The 16,612-nt window shown below is 39.1% G+C and overlaps 1 protein-coding gene across 1 annotated transcript in view; it reads right to left on the minus strand.

Annotated features, from left to right (window-relative positions):
* The window catches only part of SLC25A36 (solute carrier family 25 member 36), a 35,321-nt gene that overhangs the window by 14,901 nt on the left and 3,808 nt on the right, over nt 1-16,612 (minus strand). Inside the window, exons 2-4 of the mRNA XM_054206973.1 lie at nt 9,045-9,215; nt 3,971-4,048; nt 1,115-1,215 (exon numbers count right to left, since the gene is read on the minus strand). Of these exons, the coding sequence (XP_054062948.1) occupies nt 1,115-1,215; nt 3,971-4,048; nt 9,045-9,215 (350 nt within the window). The remainder of the gene's footprint in view (nt 1-1,114; nt 1,216-3,970; nt 4,049-9,044; nt 9,216-16,612) is intronic.

Raw genomic sequence — 16,612 nt, forward strand, 5'->3', positions numbered from 1 at the left:
TTAAGACAAAATAGCTCTTCTTATATTTCTAAGTCAGAAGATTTAAAACCACCATTGCATTTCTCATGTGCTAGAGATGAGCATTAGTGTGTTAAAGTACAAAGCTAATGTCACTTCAATTTTCCATGCTATATAAAAATTTCTTTGTATCAGATTATTAGCAAGTATTAGATGGAAAACTAATCGTATTCATTACTCTGACATCACCTTTGGCAGTCTATTCCGGATCACTAGTACTCACATAACAGTGGTTGTAAAATTTGACAGGAATTAGAAACTTCAACAGGCTAATATAAAACTGTCACAGTTCATCTGTGAAGTGTCTATGGCCTATACAGAAGACTTTTGAAATTTTGTTTTTGTGTAGGAAAGACACAGGCAACAATAGGTAAAATGTTGCCAGCCCAAGTTTTGATTTCCCCAGCACAAATCCATGACCATAACTCATCTCAGTTGCCTTTAGCTCCCCTTGTTAATAATACCAAAGCACAGAACATACAAATCAAGCAACAAAAATTGGTAGCTACTAAAATACAAAGTTACACTGCGGATATAAAGTAGGAATTAATTTCTAGAGATGAAAATACATGAAAACTACAGAAATCTGCTCTATGTCACTTTAGTGGTAGAGCAAACTTCACACAGACTGGTATTTCAGCAAAGGGGGGGGGGGCTGTTACATGTGATTTATACAAATATCTGTAGGTGAATTTCAGAAAGACAAAAAAGCTGTAACAGAAAAAGTTATGATAAAAAACAGATTAAAAGCATTATGCCAGAGTTCAGCGCAAACAATGTTGTTTATAGCTTGCAGAGCAAGAAGTTACTGTTTTGAAAGCTTTCATTTTACATTTAACAAGTTTACAATCAAGAAAGCAAGCATGCAAGTTTTCCTAGAAAAGACCATTCACTCACACACTTAAAGATCTTCATGAACACGAAGTGCAATGTTTCATACGCATATTCTCCAGATAGCTTGTTTAATGAGAGGCCAAAGAAGGTAACACTACAAAGAGTTCATTCAATCACTGAACTTTGTTTTTTCCACATCTATTGCCGCCTCTCATTTGTAGACAGGACTCTAGAATGAAGCTAAAAAGTTACAGATCCTTACCTGCCACACCAGCTGAAATCATGTGTACCTGGGTAGAATCTGGATTGAAAATACTGTTCAACTTTTCCTTGCAGTTTGAGTAAGCAGCAAAATATATCGCCCTAAAATCAGAACAAAATCCAAGTTATGTTTTGCGTGTTGATACCCTTTAAAAGCAGCGCCACTAACTTCACTAAATCAAGATGACCTTGGTTCAAGCCTTATTTCCTAAATAGAAAACTACTCAAGGAATTATGCTTACAAATTAGTGTGACTATTCTAGGAAGGAGGAACAGCATACTTCACAACTTTTCCTTGCACAACAGCTCCAATTAACAATTAGTGAGGGGAAGGATAGATAACTAGAAATATGGCAGTGGTTTTTGTGACACTAGGAAGTTTAGCCAGGGAAGATAAACACCGTTGAATTAACTGGAATTACAGAATTCTGTATGTCTCAAATAATGGATCAAATTTGTGCTAATAGGCATAAACTCAATTCAATAGCATTGCAATTTCCAAAAAACTAGCAAGTATGTAGCTTTTTTTTATAAACTAAACAGCACACAATATTTATAAAATTGTTCTAACATTTAAAATGTAAATATTGATACCTTGTCATTACACTTCGTAACTTGTAGTTATAAATATTTATATTTTAAATGTTAGAACAGCTGTTTCTTCAGTTTTGTATTTAACTAGACATAGCTTTTTTCCTTAGAATACACTACCAAAAAATATTTGTAAACTTATACTACATTCCAGCTGGCATCAAGACAAAGCTAGACAAAAGTCAGCACATCAGTGTAAAATATTAGGAAAAAAAGCATGTTTTCATCCATTAAAGCTGAAAAAATTATTTTAAGCACATCTAAACCTCACATTTAAGGTTCTAACTCAGTTATTTAAACTCACAAATAACCGTCTACAAGAGGAAAAACCAGCATGCAAGTTTTCATGAACAGAACATTAACCTCATTAGCTGTGCAAACATGTTTTTCTTTATTATAAAAAAGATAAAATGCTTGCTTCTATGGGTGTAATTTCTAAAATGGAATCTGAACTCAGTTAAGTATACTGGATGTATTATGAAACATGCTTCTCTACAGCTTATTTAAACAAAGAGCTGCTGTTAAATCCACTTAGCTAATGCTTAATTGAAATGAAGTACAGGATGAAGCCCGAGTCAGCCGGAGGGGAATGAGGATGTGCTTATTTATAAGACTTCACACATTATACCAAGTTGACACTTTTAGTATGAACACAGGGCTGGGGGCAGGGGCAGCAGGGAAGCAAGCTAAGTATTTCCCCTGGGGGAAGAAGGGAAGGGAATTGTAAGATACAGCATAAAATTTCCTGAAAAGACATATAGGGTTTATTTTTTGCAACTGAGGATTTTTTTCATTGAGGATAGCCACTTATAAAATAGAACTCACTGCCACATAAAAATTGCTGTTAAAAAATAAAAACCAATATTTAACATTCAGATCCAGACTGGACTGTCAAACAAAGAGGCTCTTCAGTTTAAAAGTACCCCACCGGTGTCAAGAAAAAAGAAAGCTACTGGAATTACTTCAGCTTCTCCAAAAAGCAATGCTAAGTTAGTGATCAGTAAATATCTCAAGTATTCCTAATTCCTTAAAAATTCTGCTAAAAGTCCTCCAATTCCTGAATTATGTTTTTTGCTTATTCATGCAGAGGATATATAAAGCAACACCTCATCTGTCAGATTTAAGTAGAAGACAAATCAACACTGAATGGTAAGTCCAGTTTAATAAAGTTTTCTAGAAGCATCCAGAGACCTTAAACCAGAAAAGTTAGGATACTCCCCAAATGGGGTAGGGGAGTCCTGTCTCCTGCAGGAGACAGGAATAATAACATCTTCTGTTCAGACCAAAAAAAAAAAATAAACGAAAGCAGGGCACTAAGTCAAGGGAAGAATAAAACCTTTGTGGAATATAGTCCCCTCTGCATAAACACACTTCTCTTAAAACAGAGTAGAAAGGAATAAAAATGGGCCAAAAGATGACTATAGCCTCTTCCAGGATTAAGTATTCATATTAGTTTTACACAACTTTGATTCCATACTCTTCATTAGGTATTCTCCTATTTTTGGACTGAACTTAGGCTAAAACTTGTACACGAGGATCAGTTCAGCTTCAGGCATAACCTGCATCTCTCTCGTGCTGCCAGCACCAGCCAAGCAGCTAGAGCATTTGTATTGATGCAGAGCAACTGACAGCAGCAATACCACTGCCAATTAGACCAGATTTACACCCTCATCCACTGCACTCTGACACTGCCCCAGTACCCTTCGGACTCCAGCCCACCGCTGGATCTGCTTCCTCTGGAACAGCTATAAGGGTGTCATTCCACCCAGTCTTGCCCTTTTGGAAGTTTCAGAGCAGGCTTCCTACTGCAGGAAGCCTTTGCTTCACCAGAATTCAGGAAGAAAGACACAGTGTTTTAAGGCTACAGTCACACAATTGCTCCCTAAAGATGATGGATTAACTGGAAGTTAAATCTACCTTTGTATTTTCAAAGGTACAGATTTCTTGTTTACATGTGCAACTCCTTAAGCATTTTCCTTCTTAACTGGACAAAACTCTGCACAAGGGACAGTATACAATAGTAAATACTATTACAGTAGCATATACGACAGTAAATGCTGAGAAAGTTGGTGCAGGGATGTGGGACTGGAGCTGTGGAGTACACAAGTGGCTCAATTTCTCAGACCCCATGAAGTTACCCCAGGAACCAAAGGTTATTTGCTCTTAAGTATTTAGAACTGCAGATGCAAAAACTCACTTCAAATAAATATTAAATCCCATTAATAATGTACAGCAACCAAAATGTCATCAAAATTATTTCATTTACCTGGAAGGAGCAACACCTACTAAATTAGGACCCAGCCCTCTAAACAGAGAACGAGGACCTTCCTTTTGCAAGATCATCCTAGAAAACAAAAAAGTGACAATACTGTAACATTCACATCAAAATTAAGGAATGTATTGACCACCATTACTACATCACTTTAAGCTTTACTCTGTATAAGACTTTCATCATATCTGACAATGCAGTGCTGACCACAAAAGATTAGTCATTTCCTAGATAAGCATAAAATAAGATTCCATTATTGCTTGACATGTCATAGAAATCCAGGAACTAAATGCAGAAGTAGAGCCTTATGTTGTCAACACAGACCTACCTTTGAGATAGGAACCTTACCTTATCTTTGAGATAGGAACACATACATACACAGAGTTATCTGATATTAGGAAGTTAAAGAAAGCGTCCTTTTATCAGGGAGAAAATACTAAGCATGGAAATGTTCATATTCCTGTAGGTTCTAGATTGTTCGACAAACAAAGTATTTGTTTCTGTTCTATATTCCTTTCATTACCCTTTATCTCCCAGTGTTTTTGTGTGGGAGGGACAGGGAGTGAAAGGCAAGGGAGGAGAGTGACTTATGAAGGTTCAGTTACAGCAAGTCATACGCCTTCCAAGAGCGGCTCAAGATGATGTTAGGTCTACTGCTTATCATGCCCAGCCAGGCACATCTTTTACAATCTGTTATCTAATCTTCTCAAAACCACAGAACCCTAAACATGGCTTTGCATGTGCTACCCTGGTTTGATTCTACAAGTCTCAGTACACTAAGCTACATGTCAGAAGTTAAGAGGAAAACAGCCTTTCAGATACAAGGCCTGCCTTCCCCATCTCCATACATGATTTAAATCCACGAAGCATTCAACGAGGAACCCATCCTTCACATTATTCTTTCTGCAAGATACTGTGAGGACTCTGACTACAGTAAAAGGAAAGGGAAACCTCCAGAGTGCGCAGTGGCCCCTCCTTGAGGCTTGCAGGGATTCCCTCCTATCAGTTCTGAACCACTGCCTGCGTGCTCCTACCTAGGCACTGTTGCTGGGCTATGCAGCCAATGTTTTTTCCTCTTTGACTTGCTCCAGAAAAGACAGTCTTTACCTCCTCATGCAAGGTAATGCACTCATGTTTGAGCTTAACTGAAAAATATCCACTATAAACACAGCTCTGGAAAGACAGCTTGGGTGGCGGGGGGTGTCACCTTCCACCTTTGTGGGATTTACAGAGAAACATAGGGATACAAACAGTGAATTGATACCTCAAATAAGGCACTACTAAAATTTTTTTTAATACCTATCCTACGTAACAGTGGTTTTTAGAAAGAGTTGAAAACCATTATGCAGCAAGGTACACTAGCATAGTAAGAGGATATCCATTAATATTCAGGTTTAGTGAAATCAATCTGTCCAACAATCTAGATGCTAATCAGATATAGTATTTTAAAAAATATGGTAGGACATGGGAGGAGAGGAGAAACAACAGCTATTTGCATCCCATCGCTACAAACTGCTCTAGCAATTGCTTTAGAACCAGATTTAAAGTTAAGGATTAACTACTTCACTAGATGTTGCAACACAGAACTATGTGCTTATTGATTTAGAAACACCGGCCAATACACACAAATCGTTCTCCTGTATATTTCTTCTTCAAAGAGACATGCAGGTTAATGACAAGTCAATTACTCAATAAAGCAAGCTACCATTGTATAAATGGCTATTTTGTTTTAAATTTACTATCAGAGCAAACACATGAAAACCATCTACAGCACTGAAGGATTCCAAAATTATTCTGATTTCCAGCAGCTGATTCACCACAGTTCTGTTGCTAAATGAAATTGAAAGTCTACGTTTGTTTTCAGTAAGCAAAATTAAAAATGGTTGTTCTTCACAGTTACCACCACTATTTAAGAATGCTGGCATATAATGTGGCCAGCAACATTTTCACTTTGTGTTCACAACAATTAGATATGACATAGGCCTGTTGGAGCGAGTCCAGAGGAGGGCCAGAGAGATGATCAGAAGGCTGGAGCACCCCTGCTATGAGGACAGGCTGAGGGAGTTGGGGTTGTTCAGCCTGGAGAAGAGAAGGCTCTGGGGAGACCTAAAGGGAGCCTACAGGAAAGATGGGGAGAAACTCTTCATCAGGGAAGGAAGTGATAGGACAAGGGGCAACAGTTTTAAGCTGAAAGAGCAGAGATTTGGATTAGGTATTAGGAAGAAATTCTTTACTGTGAGGGTGGTGAGGCACTGGCATAGGTTTCCCAGAGGACTGTGGATGCCCCATCCCTAGAAGTGTTCAAGGCCAGGTTGAATGGGGCTTTGAGCAACCTGTTCTAGTGGGAGGTGTCCCTGCCCATGGCAGGGGAGTTGGAACTAGATGATCTTTAAGGTCCTTTCCAACTCTAACCAGTCTACAAGTCTATGATTTCACTATGTGGGTACAGTTGCTCCACAGCAATAATTGGAGTATTGAACACATACCCAAAAGCACTTTGGAAATACAAATTAGACATGTCTGTCATCCTGAAAGCATTTCTAACATTTGCAGAAGGAATTATTCCAAAAATCTTGCCATATTCCAGAGCTCAGCATGGGCATAGCACCAGATTACAGCAAAGCTGAACCCAATTAACATGATCTGTACCCACTTCAAACACTACTTAAAAATCACTACCACCACAGCATCATGTGTTACACATATAACATACACATGTACACAAAACACTCAGCAAGCTCAGCGTCTTAAGAGAAACTTAAGAGTGAAGTGCACCAGGTCTATTTGTTTCTTCTGGATCTACAGTGTCCCAAGACTTGACATAGAAACAAAGAGTAAAAGAGAGGTTGCAGCAAGATTTATAAGGGTGGTAGTCACTGATGCCCTTCTGCATTCACAGACACCAGCTGGACAAGTTCCAGAGCCTACACTGAAAATAAGACACAAACTTTTTGCATTAAAGAGCAGATTCCAGAGCCTGCACTGTTTATTGAAATCAGTAAATGGCAAATCCATGGTTGGAAGAGCAGCACAAATGCTCAGTATGGACTCAGCTGACCTGTGTCACATGGGGAAGTCTGCACTGGGAGGCCGGTCAGATTTCCATTATCAAGACCCAGCAAGGTTAGTTACAAGATGCATCTGCAATATGATATATGCCACAGATATTTAAGGGAATTTGATTTTGTCGCCAGAGAATGCAGTCATCTGTACAAATTCCTCTGAGTTTCTTTCCTGACACAGATGCCTTTGAAGTCACCTCTGCTGACACTTAAGATGCAGAAGCAATTCCACAGCAGTCAGTTAACTGGAATTCTGACATCATTTGCCTGATTCACCCCACTTTTATACTGAGTATTGTAAGCCTTAGAGCACTGCACTGAATTTGGTACAAGAAGAGACAACCAAACCCTGACAAGTCAAAAACTACCAAGTGACAGTAAAGGCACGAGAGTGACAGAGGGACCCAGTTTGATTTCGCCACTAAACAGACCTAGTTCCTTAACCAGCAGACACTAAGAATTATTATGTCCTGCACCTACATATTTTTATTATCACAGTCCATTGCCATGTCATTTGGGATTTTTTTCATATTTACTGTATTTAAAGAGCTTGAAACCCAAAGTTACTTGGCATCTCAGTTGTTTGATGCTGACCTGGAAGAAAACACATCTAAGCAAAGAACAAAAGCAGAGATAGATACACATTCTTGTATCACAAATAAACAAACTATATGTCTAAGCAGCAGATTTAAAAAAAAAAACAAAACAAGAAAACAAACAAGACCTACCAATGAAGTTCGTCATGGACTACCTCTACTTCAGTCTGAATTTGCTTCCTGGGAAGACCAAGTTGTTTTAGGGATGGGTTTAAAGCATAGCAGACTTCCAGAACAAGGGCATACGAAACCAACAGCTGTTCATCATGCTATTCATTCAGACACATTTCTAAATAGAAGATAAATTCATAATCAAGCATGCAGGGAAGAAGCTGAAGGGCTCAACTTCCACCAAGAGAAGCCAGTAAGGCAAGTGTTTTGGATGGAGCTGTCCTTTGTCACTATCTGAGCCCTTCCCACGTACCTGTTCTCAACATGTTCAACCATCAGACTCATATGTAAAAAGGCACTGAATTAAAACTTCCACGATAAGAACTATCTTCCATTCAAGGAACTATGTGGGTACAACCTCCATTTAAGCAAATACTATTCTCTAACCAGATTAAGCCTAAAATCCTGCACCGTAACTGCCAGAAGGAGCTCTATACAAGCTACTTCTCACTGATTAATTGGGGATAGAAGATAGCTAGTCTGAATGGTATCAAATTCTTTCTAAGCAAGAAGTCCTTTCTGGAGGAAAACACTCCTCTCATACCCAAATACTGAAGGTACCTCCCCATAATTGGCTAGCTTGAGTCCCCAAGAGTGAAGTGAACCCTACCTGTGGTCAGTTTAACTGTGGCCATACAAGTCTCCTGCTGGCTACTGAACATCACGAGCACTGGTGGCAAGGAGAGGAAAGGCAGTCCCTGCTCAGTGAGATGCTATGCAAATCATGTAAGAATCTGGCCTCACTTATTTCTTACTAGCTCTAAAAAAGTGTTACTAGTCACACATCCACCAGAAGATACCAAAAGGCAAGGAAGGGTATAGGGTGGTAAAAGCTGAAACAGACTAAGAAGCTGAGTGAATTTTCATAGGACTTCTTGCCTCCATATTCAGCAACATCTATGATTTGGACACAAGACAGCTTAAGAAGTCTTATACTAACACTTTTTCAGGATAAAAATACAGCCTGGCATTTAAGCATTACAGTGCTCCCAGTGAGATGTAGTTTGGACCTGTGAATTGTGCAGGGTACATATATTCTGTCTAATTCAAGGTACAAACACAAGCATGAAAGACATTTGGAAAAGTGGAACGTGAAACTTAGCTACAGTTAAAAGGCAAAATATAGAAAGTCATATCATGACAGATGTAAGAGACTGAATCTTTCACACGGAGTTGTCCAACATGCCTCTTTCCTCCTCCCTCCCCAAACTGAGACAAAAACCTAGTAACATGTACACTCACTTCAAACAATGGAGAGGTCCAGGAGAAACTCTAGTTACTCGATTGACACTAGCACCATTCACAGTGTTGAGATGGACTTCAGAGATGTAGAGAGTCACAGAGGAGGACTGCAATCGTGTTTTCACAACTTCCAGTGGACATGTCAGAATTGCACCAACAGTACCTCCACATCTGCAAAAAGAAATAGGATCATCACATTCCTAACTGCAAAGAAACTGAAGGATACATTAACATCATACTCAACACAGTCAAACTGCAAAAGGTGAAGAAAAAACTGGATCATGCATGACAATGCTGCTGTTATTTGCCCTTGAAGGGAAGCAAACTTAAGTTAACCCCACAACATGGAGTGAAAATTTAAACAGACAAAAATAAAGTTTCCCGAAGTAGTGAAGGTGCAGTCTTCAGTACATGCTGTTCAAATCAGTTCTGGAAAGTAGCTCAGTATGTGAAATGTTTAACTCCTTACAGTAAATTTTAACTTCTTTTGAATGTTTAGTGTGCTCCTGATCACAAACAAGGTGCCAAAAATCCATCAGAGGAGAAAAGATTTATGCACTATGCACAGAGTAACACGTAAAGACTGGTTAAAAACTGTGGTGCGGCCATTTCATTAAATTAAAATATTTATGAAGACATCTTCAAAACTCCATTTGTATTTTGGGCATCGTACCATGAAAACAACAATTCTGAGCGTTTCCTGAGTCTACCCATTACAGTAAAACAGACTAGATTCTGAGTACAGAATACTGTAGAGTAGAACCTGGGAAGACAAAAGAGCTTTATGTGGCTAACCAGGTGAAGACGTGCAGATTTTGCTTCAGTCTGTCACTCGTTTCTGTGAACAAGCCAAGGCAAGCCAAGCATGACTTGTGCTGACAGTGGAGTTACTCCCATTCTGCTAGAGCAGAACACAGCCAAGAACATACTGCCTTTGCGCAGCTCTGCTCAGAGGATTCATGTTCTCAGAGGGGCTTGTTCAAAACCAATTTTCTAATATCTACAGTCTTATCTGTTTAACTACAATCATATAGAGCCTCAGAGAAAAACAGCAAATCCACAAACTCTGACTCCAAAGACAACCCCAAATTCCTTGACATTACCAATACAAAAAACTGTTCCCTTGAACCTTTTCCAAGATCACTATTAACTTTGCCAAATACCGTTCTTAAAACTATGACCAGGACACTATATGCACCCTTTTTAAAAAAAAAAAAGGCAAAAAACCCACATACAAAAAAACCATGAAAAACCCCTGACATCAAACCCAGATTTAAATTACAGAATTAATGATGCTAACAACACAGTCTCAAATCCACTAACACACAAGTACAATTCGTACTAAATTCAAATGGTCCAGCTTTTACTTCTCTGACGCAATAACTAGAGCTGGTGTTTGATTCTGACAATATAATTGTCAGCTATTTTGTTGTCACATGAGAGGGTTAAGCACTCCCAAAAATTTAAAAGAGCTCTAAGATTTGTTCAATAGAATTTTAAAAATAATGTCTTCCAAAATGCAAAGAAGAGTCCAGTACAAATTAGAAGTAATAGCTAAGACTTAAGATCTCCTATAAGCTTTCATAGGAAGGTAGCTTTTAGTCTGTTGACTCTCTTCTACTGCAGAGAATACCAGAAATAATAGTAGTTGTTAGCACAGCACTGCACCCTAAAAAACTAATCTGTTCATATGTATTGAACTGACAATACCAAACAGCTGCAAAGTAGGATAATGTTTGATGATGTCCACTTCATGCTCCATTGAAGCCTAGTGACCTAGAGGTATCCTATTATTAAGCCTAAAGGCATCTTGTCCCACCCCTAACTCCAACATTAGACTGAAGTCTAGTCTCTTCAAAGTTTTAATTAAGGAAAGAAATCAAGTTTCTTTGTCAGTCTGGAAAAACTCTTGTCACAGGAAGATGGAAGGCAGTCTTTCAGTGTATGCTGTACACATGTGGTAACAGACTGATACAGTTTTTAGAGTAGCACATTTAAGACATCTCTAAATAAGCAATCCCTTGCTTACTCTTCTAACGGTAAGCTACAAATAGACTTTTTAAAATTAAAGTTGCAGGAAAAGGCAGACTAGATGTGCTAATATTTATTTCAGCCAGTGTTGGAAGCAGCAGAAGCCTGTAACACGTAAAGGTTCGTGACATGAGTATCACATGAGAACCACAGGTAGGCCAGTCCTGAAAACTACTTGACACGGAGCTTGAGAGCTTGAGCATGAAGACAGACAGCAAGTTACTGTTTCCTGCAGTGCAACAGCAGACACTGCTGTACGGTAATGTGCCTGTGCAGGCAATGTAGGAAGTTGGCTTTAGAGTTTATTTCCTTTCTTGCAACCCCTGTGTTTCTGATCTCCTCCAGCATACTCCCTTTAAGATCTTTCTGGATTGATTTTGGAGAGGTTACAAGAGGACATGTTTTCAAGCAACACTAATGGCAACAGAAAGCACGTGGTATGGTTTATATTAATGAGAAATACTATGGAAGGGGGAAGAAAGGAGGAGGAAAAGCTTGGCCTGCATTCTTCAACAGGGCTTGGAATTTGGAGCCTTTAATGCTATTGGCTTCACAGCTACATTGCACTGGAAAAATTTTCCAAAGTTGAAGATTAACACTGAGCTGGAGCTTGTGTCCTGCACCACACCCAGATCACCACAAGGGATGTCTGCCTGCAACAGCACTTCTGTCAGACATTCACTATGGACAGGTCAGAAATACTTCATTCAGCAATGGATTACTAGATTACTAGGGAAGAGAACAGACCTACAGCTACTCAATGCTCATTCTTTCTATGTCTGCCTACAGCAAGCGTTGTTCAGTGATAACCAGCTGATGTAACAGCAGCCAAAAGCTATTTTTACATGCTTCGTAAGAAAGCAGCAGACCAACTGCCTCCCTTAAGCACTGGGCGCCCTTTATCCACACCACATTCCACCATTCAAGTAATTTCAAATAATCAGCATTCTTGGCAGTTTCTTCCTGTTGTGTTATTTAGTTGTGGTTTTTTTGTTGTTGGTTTTGGTTTTTTTTAAGTTTAAGAAATTCTCAGGTTCAGTTGAGATATTTTGAATGTTTTCCACTAACTATTGATAGTTTGGATTAAAATTCTCCTCTGTCCTCTATCTTGAAGATCTCAAATTGCTACTTACAAATGAAGAAAGAGTTTTATAGTGCTATGTGGTTCTGTATTGCTCACAAACGAGTCTTTGCAAAATCCCCAATTTCTACTCCTCTTAATACCTCACTCTCCAGGTCTTCAAAAAGCCCCATATAATAGAGAAAGTGTCTGGAATTGAAGCAGTGAAAGAAAAAGTCCCCAAATGTTGAGAAACCAGACCTTGCTCACGTATCACAAGATCCACTGAGTTTGAACCAAACCACTAAATGAAAGCATAATCCAGGAACTACACCGATTTATCTAATTCACTTGAACTTTAAGATAAACAGTGCCAAGCTTGACAAAAATCTGTTTATGAGAAACTGTCAGTAAACATAGCTTGTAGGTAAACAAATGAGGGACAATTCAATAACTATGCACCCTGTACAAATAAGCAACTTCTAAGCAGCAGATCAGCTGTTCTGTCACCAGCATCAATGATAGTGTATTTTACTTAGAAATATATTTCCGGCCTTGCTTATTTAACACACTACTAGAAATACCATGAAAGAGACAGCTACTTCTTTGTGCTCCCAAGTCCTGGCAGGCCATTAACAGCCAACCACCAGCTCCAGCTTAGCAAAAGTGTTCCATAAATTGCCAGCAGACCGCCGCCACCACTCCTGCTACCCTCCTCACCGGTTCAAATTAAGGGGAGAGGAGGTTTTTTTAGTTTGTGTCTTAACACAAATTAGGGAGTAGTACAGTTTGGAAAAACATTTTCAAAGAGTTAGAAAATTACTAGATTTCTTCTCCTCAATAACACAAGTGGGATTTTGTAAACTACTTAAGAGATTTCTACTATCTAAAACTACTCTGGGCTACAGCATCTCCAGTCATGTCCTAAGCCCCAATAACTGTGACTTGTGAGAGCACTTACATGTAACTTTTTATCCAGGATTAGATGAGTTTCACCTGGTAGAGTGGGTAAGCAAATACACTCCTGCTGACAGAGTATAAACTGGAAAAGATCAAAACCTGAGACATTCCTGTGTCTGAATGTTTACAGCAGTTTCTAGTGAATGCTGTTCAGATCATAGAATCATAGACTGAGTAGAGTTGGAAGGGACCTTCAAGATCATCTAGTTCCAACCCCCTTGCCATAGGCAGCGACACCTCCCATTAGACCAGGTTGCTCAAAGCCCCATCCAGCCTGGTCCTGAGCACCTCCAGGGATGGAAGGATCCACAACTTCTCTGGGAAACCTATGCCAGTGTCTCACCACCCTCACAGTAAAGAATTTCTTCCTAATGTCTAATCTAAATTCCCTGTCTTCCAGTTTAAAAACGTTACTCCTCATCCTGTCGCTACAATCCCTCCTCATCTCTCCTGTAGGCCCCCTTTAGGTACTGAAAGGCTGCTATAAGGTCTCCCCAGAGCCCTCTCTTCCCAAGACTGAACAAGCACAACTCTCTCAGACTGTCCTCATAGGGGAGGTACTCAAACCCTCTGATCATCTTCATGGCCTCCTCTGGACTCACTCCAACAGGTCCATATCCTTCTTATGTTGGGGACTCTAGACCTGGACACAGTACTCCAGGTCGGGTCTCATAAGAGCAGAGCAGAGGGGCAAACCACTTGCTCATTTTGGCTATCCTAAATTTGACATTTGCCTCTAATCAATGTTTACTACAAGCCTTTTTCAGCTTTGCCAAGTAAGTATAAGAAAAACTTGCAAAGCAGACTTTCATGAAAAACACCTGATCACAAAAGGGCATGGGAATCCACCTGGGATTCCACCTTGAGAATCCCAAGTAATTTGAAGATCAACAATCAGTAGATAAATCCACAAAAATAAGCACAGAGGTAAAAAAGGAAGATTAAAACCCCACTCTATTAACACAGTCAAGTTAGAGAATTAAATCTGCAGCTTAAAGTGTACAAGAAGGCACAACAGACATTGCACTCAGTGGAAGAGAGTTGGGCAGTTATCTAACCTGCAGGATCATGACAAACTTAAAACAGTAAAACTAAGAACAGTTGTCTTTACTTGACATCTCTTGGACAGAAGAATCCGGGAAGATGGGAATGCTCTCCTAAATGGCAGCTTACTCCAGAGAGCACCCACGCAAAAAAAAAACCCCAAATATTTCATTTGATCCCTAATGTGCATTTACAAGTCCATCACCCCACCGGATTAACAGAAACAAACCTGGAACTATTTGGGCTTTAAACTCCCCTAGCAATTCAACACAGATTCAGTTTTGTATCTCTTGTATCTATTGACAACCGTTTTCCCCAGATTAATCTGTATTATTTGTGAGACACTTCAAGGAAAGAAACATGCATATGCTTCAAAAACCTAGTCCTGTTTGGCATTCAAATGTCAGGTTCTATTTCCAGAGATGGCTGCACAAGGAAGCAGATAACTTGCAAGAATAAAAGACGGTTAAGGAATCACTGCCTTTCTCCAGAGTAGCTGAGTATCTCCTACTGTTACCTTACACCCCTGCAAGTAAAAGCAGAGACAGCTCCAGCATGGATGAGGGTCTCCGCTTCAGCCACTGGACTGTCTATAAATGCTCCAAAGGAGATTAATATTCCCAATGTCAGTGTCAGCTGACCTAGAATTGAAACTGTCAGTGTAATAATTTTTTTTATTCCTTGAGATATTTATGTAGTTTATACAAATAAAAGATGAGGCTGCATAGTGCTAGTCTCAGATTCACCTCTCACAGTATTTGTAACCACAGCCTCAAAGACTCAAAGATAACCCCTGACCCTGTTATCTTGGGTCTACATTCATTCATGCATTTTACCAGCTGTTTCTCTTTCCTGCATGAAAATGAAAGTTCCATGCAAATATTGGCTACCAAGAAAAAGCAAGAAAACTGAGCTCAAAACTCTGTCAAAAGAAACAAAACCCAAGCCACTTGCAAACAGAACTCCTTCTAATCTCTTCACCACTTACTGCAAATTCAGGTCCCAAATCTATCAGCAATTTCATAGAACTGTTTTACTACACATGTAACTTTCATATCAACAGACGACATTGCAGATTTTGATATTAAGTTTACAGTATCCCTCTTTTGAGGGTAAGGGCTTTAGCAAGCGCAACTTTTAGAAACAGCAAGAACGTATCTCATTAATCCTGTATTTGCAGGGTTTTCCTGTTGTTCTACTGCTGAACTGGTATGTTATACACCTTTCCATCTTTAGTATTAATATTACTAAGAGTACTAGCAGCCAGAAACACTTAACCTCCTTATTCATCGGTTGTGTTTCTTTGCTGAAACTTAGACATGTAAGTTAAGCTAACATCCCTGAACTAAAAATACTAATCAAACTTGCTATTTCCAATTAAAAGCATAAAAATAACTTTCCCCTGATGTGCTGACATATAGAAACCTACAAGTGAAAACAGGAAAAACACCACAAGCGGAATAAGCATCACTGGGATACATTATCCAAAACAAACATCAACATATACAGTGTAGCTTCTGTTAGGAACCAGGGCAAATAAGTATTCATAACAGCATTTGTATTAAGTAAAAACAGCTGAAAACATCAGTCATCTAGAAGGAAATATGAGAAACAACAGCTTCACAGTTTCTCAAGTATTGACAGCAATTTTAATGCAATTTGGTAACCTCATGGGAACAAAACCCCAAGCTACTCAGTGCTCTAAACAAACACTGCCTTATCCCCCACAGAAGAGTATCTGAACACAAAAATAACCTGAAGTTTGGATAGAAAAGTACTGATCTTCTCCTGTGCCTTACAACAGGAAGAACTCATTCTGAAAGACATCCCAGGTTATGCCAGGAATGTATATTAGGGTAGAGTGGAGTCGAAGTGCTTGGCAACTCAGTTTGGCTCAAGTGGCTATTTTCTGAAAGGGAGTAAAAAAGCCCCTATCATCACAGTACCTGCTACATTATTAACTAATATCTTCTTAAAAAACAAAGAAACCCAAGGGTCTTTCACCTTTACTTCATACATTTCAAAAGTGTGTGATCTTTCTGAAGAATTCATGCATTTATCTTGAATATATTTTCTGAGTCTTAACTATTTCAGCCACTGCAGGGATTTGCCAAGAACCTCTGTCAGAAAAAGAGTGATTTAAATCACAGATCAATTCAAGACAGTTCTATAATCAGGACAAATAAACAGAGACTCCTCCCTATAGTCGCTCACATATTAAATTAGAAAATAACCAACTTTCTGCAAGGAACACCAAGAGTAAAGAAATAATTAAGTAAACTTGCGACAGTCCAACCCTGAACTCAGAAAAGCAGCTGTTCACCTCCTAACCCCTAACAGTGCCTCCTTCTGCTGAGGGAACAAAGCCCAAGCAAGTTCCCATGTACTGATGGAAGTCTGTATGATACAGAATTACTGTCATAAGCTTTCTGGAAATGAAGAATAAATCACGAAAATCTGGAAGTTATTTTTG

The sequence above is a fragment of the Rissa tridactyla genome, chromosome 6 (genome assembly GCF_028500815.1).
Source record: "Rissa tridactyla isolate bRisTri1 chromosome 6, bRisTri1.patW.cur.20221130, whole genome shotgun sequence".
Classification (NCBI taxonomy): Eukaryota; Metazoa; Chordata; class Aves; order Charadriiformes; family Laridae; genus Rissa; species Rissa tridactyla.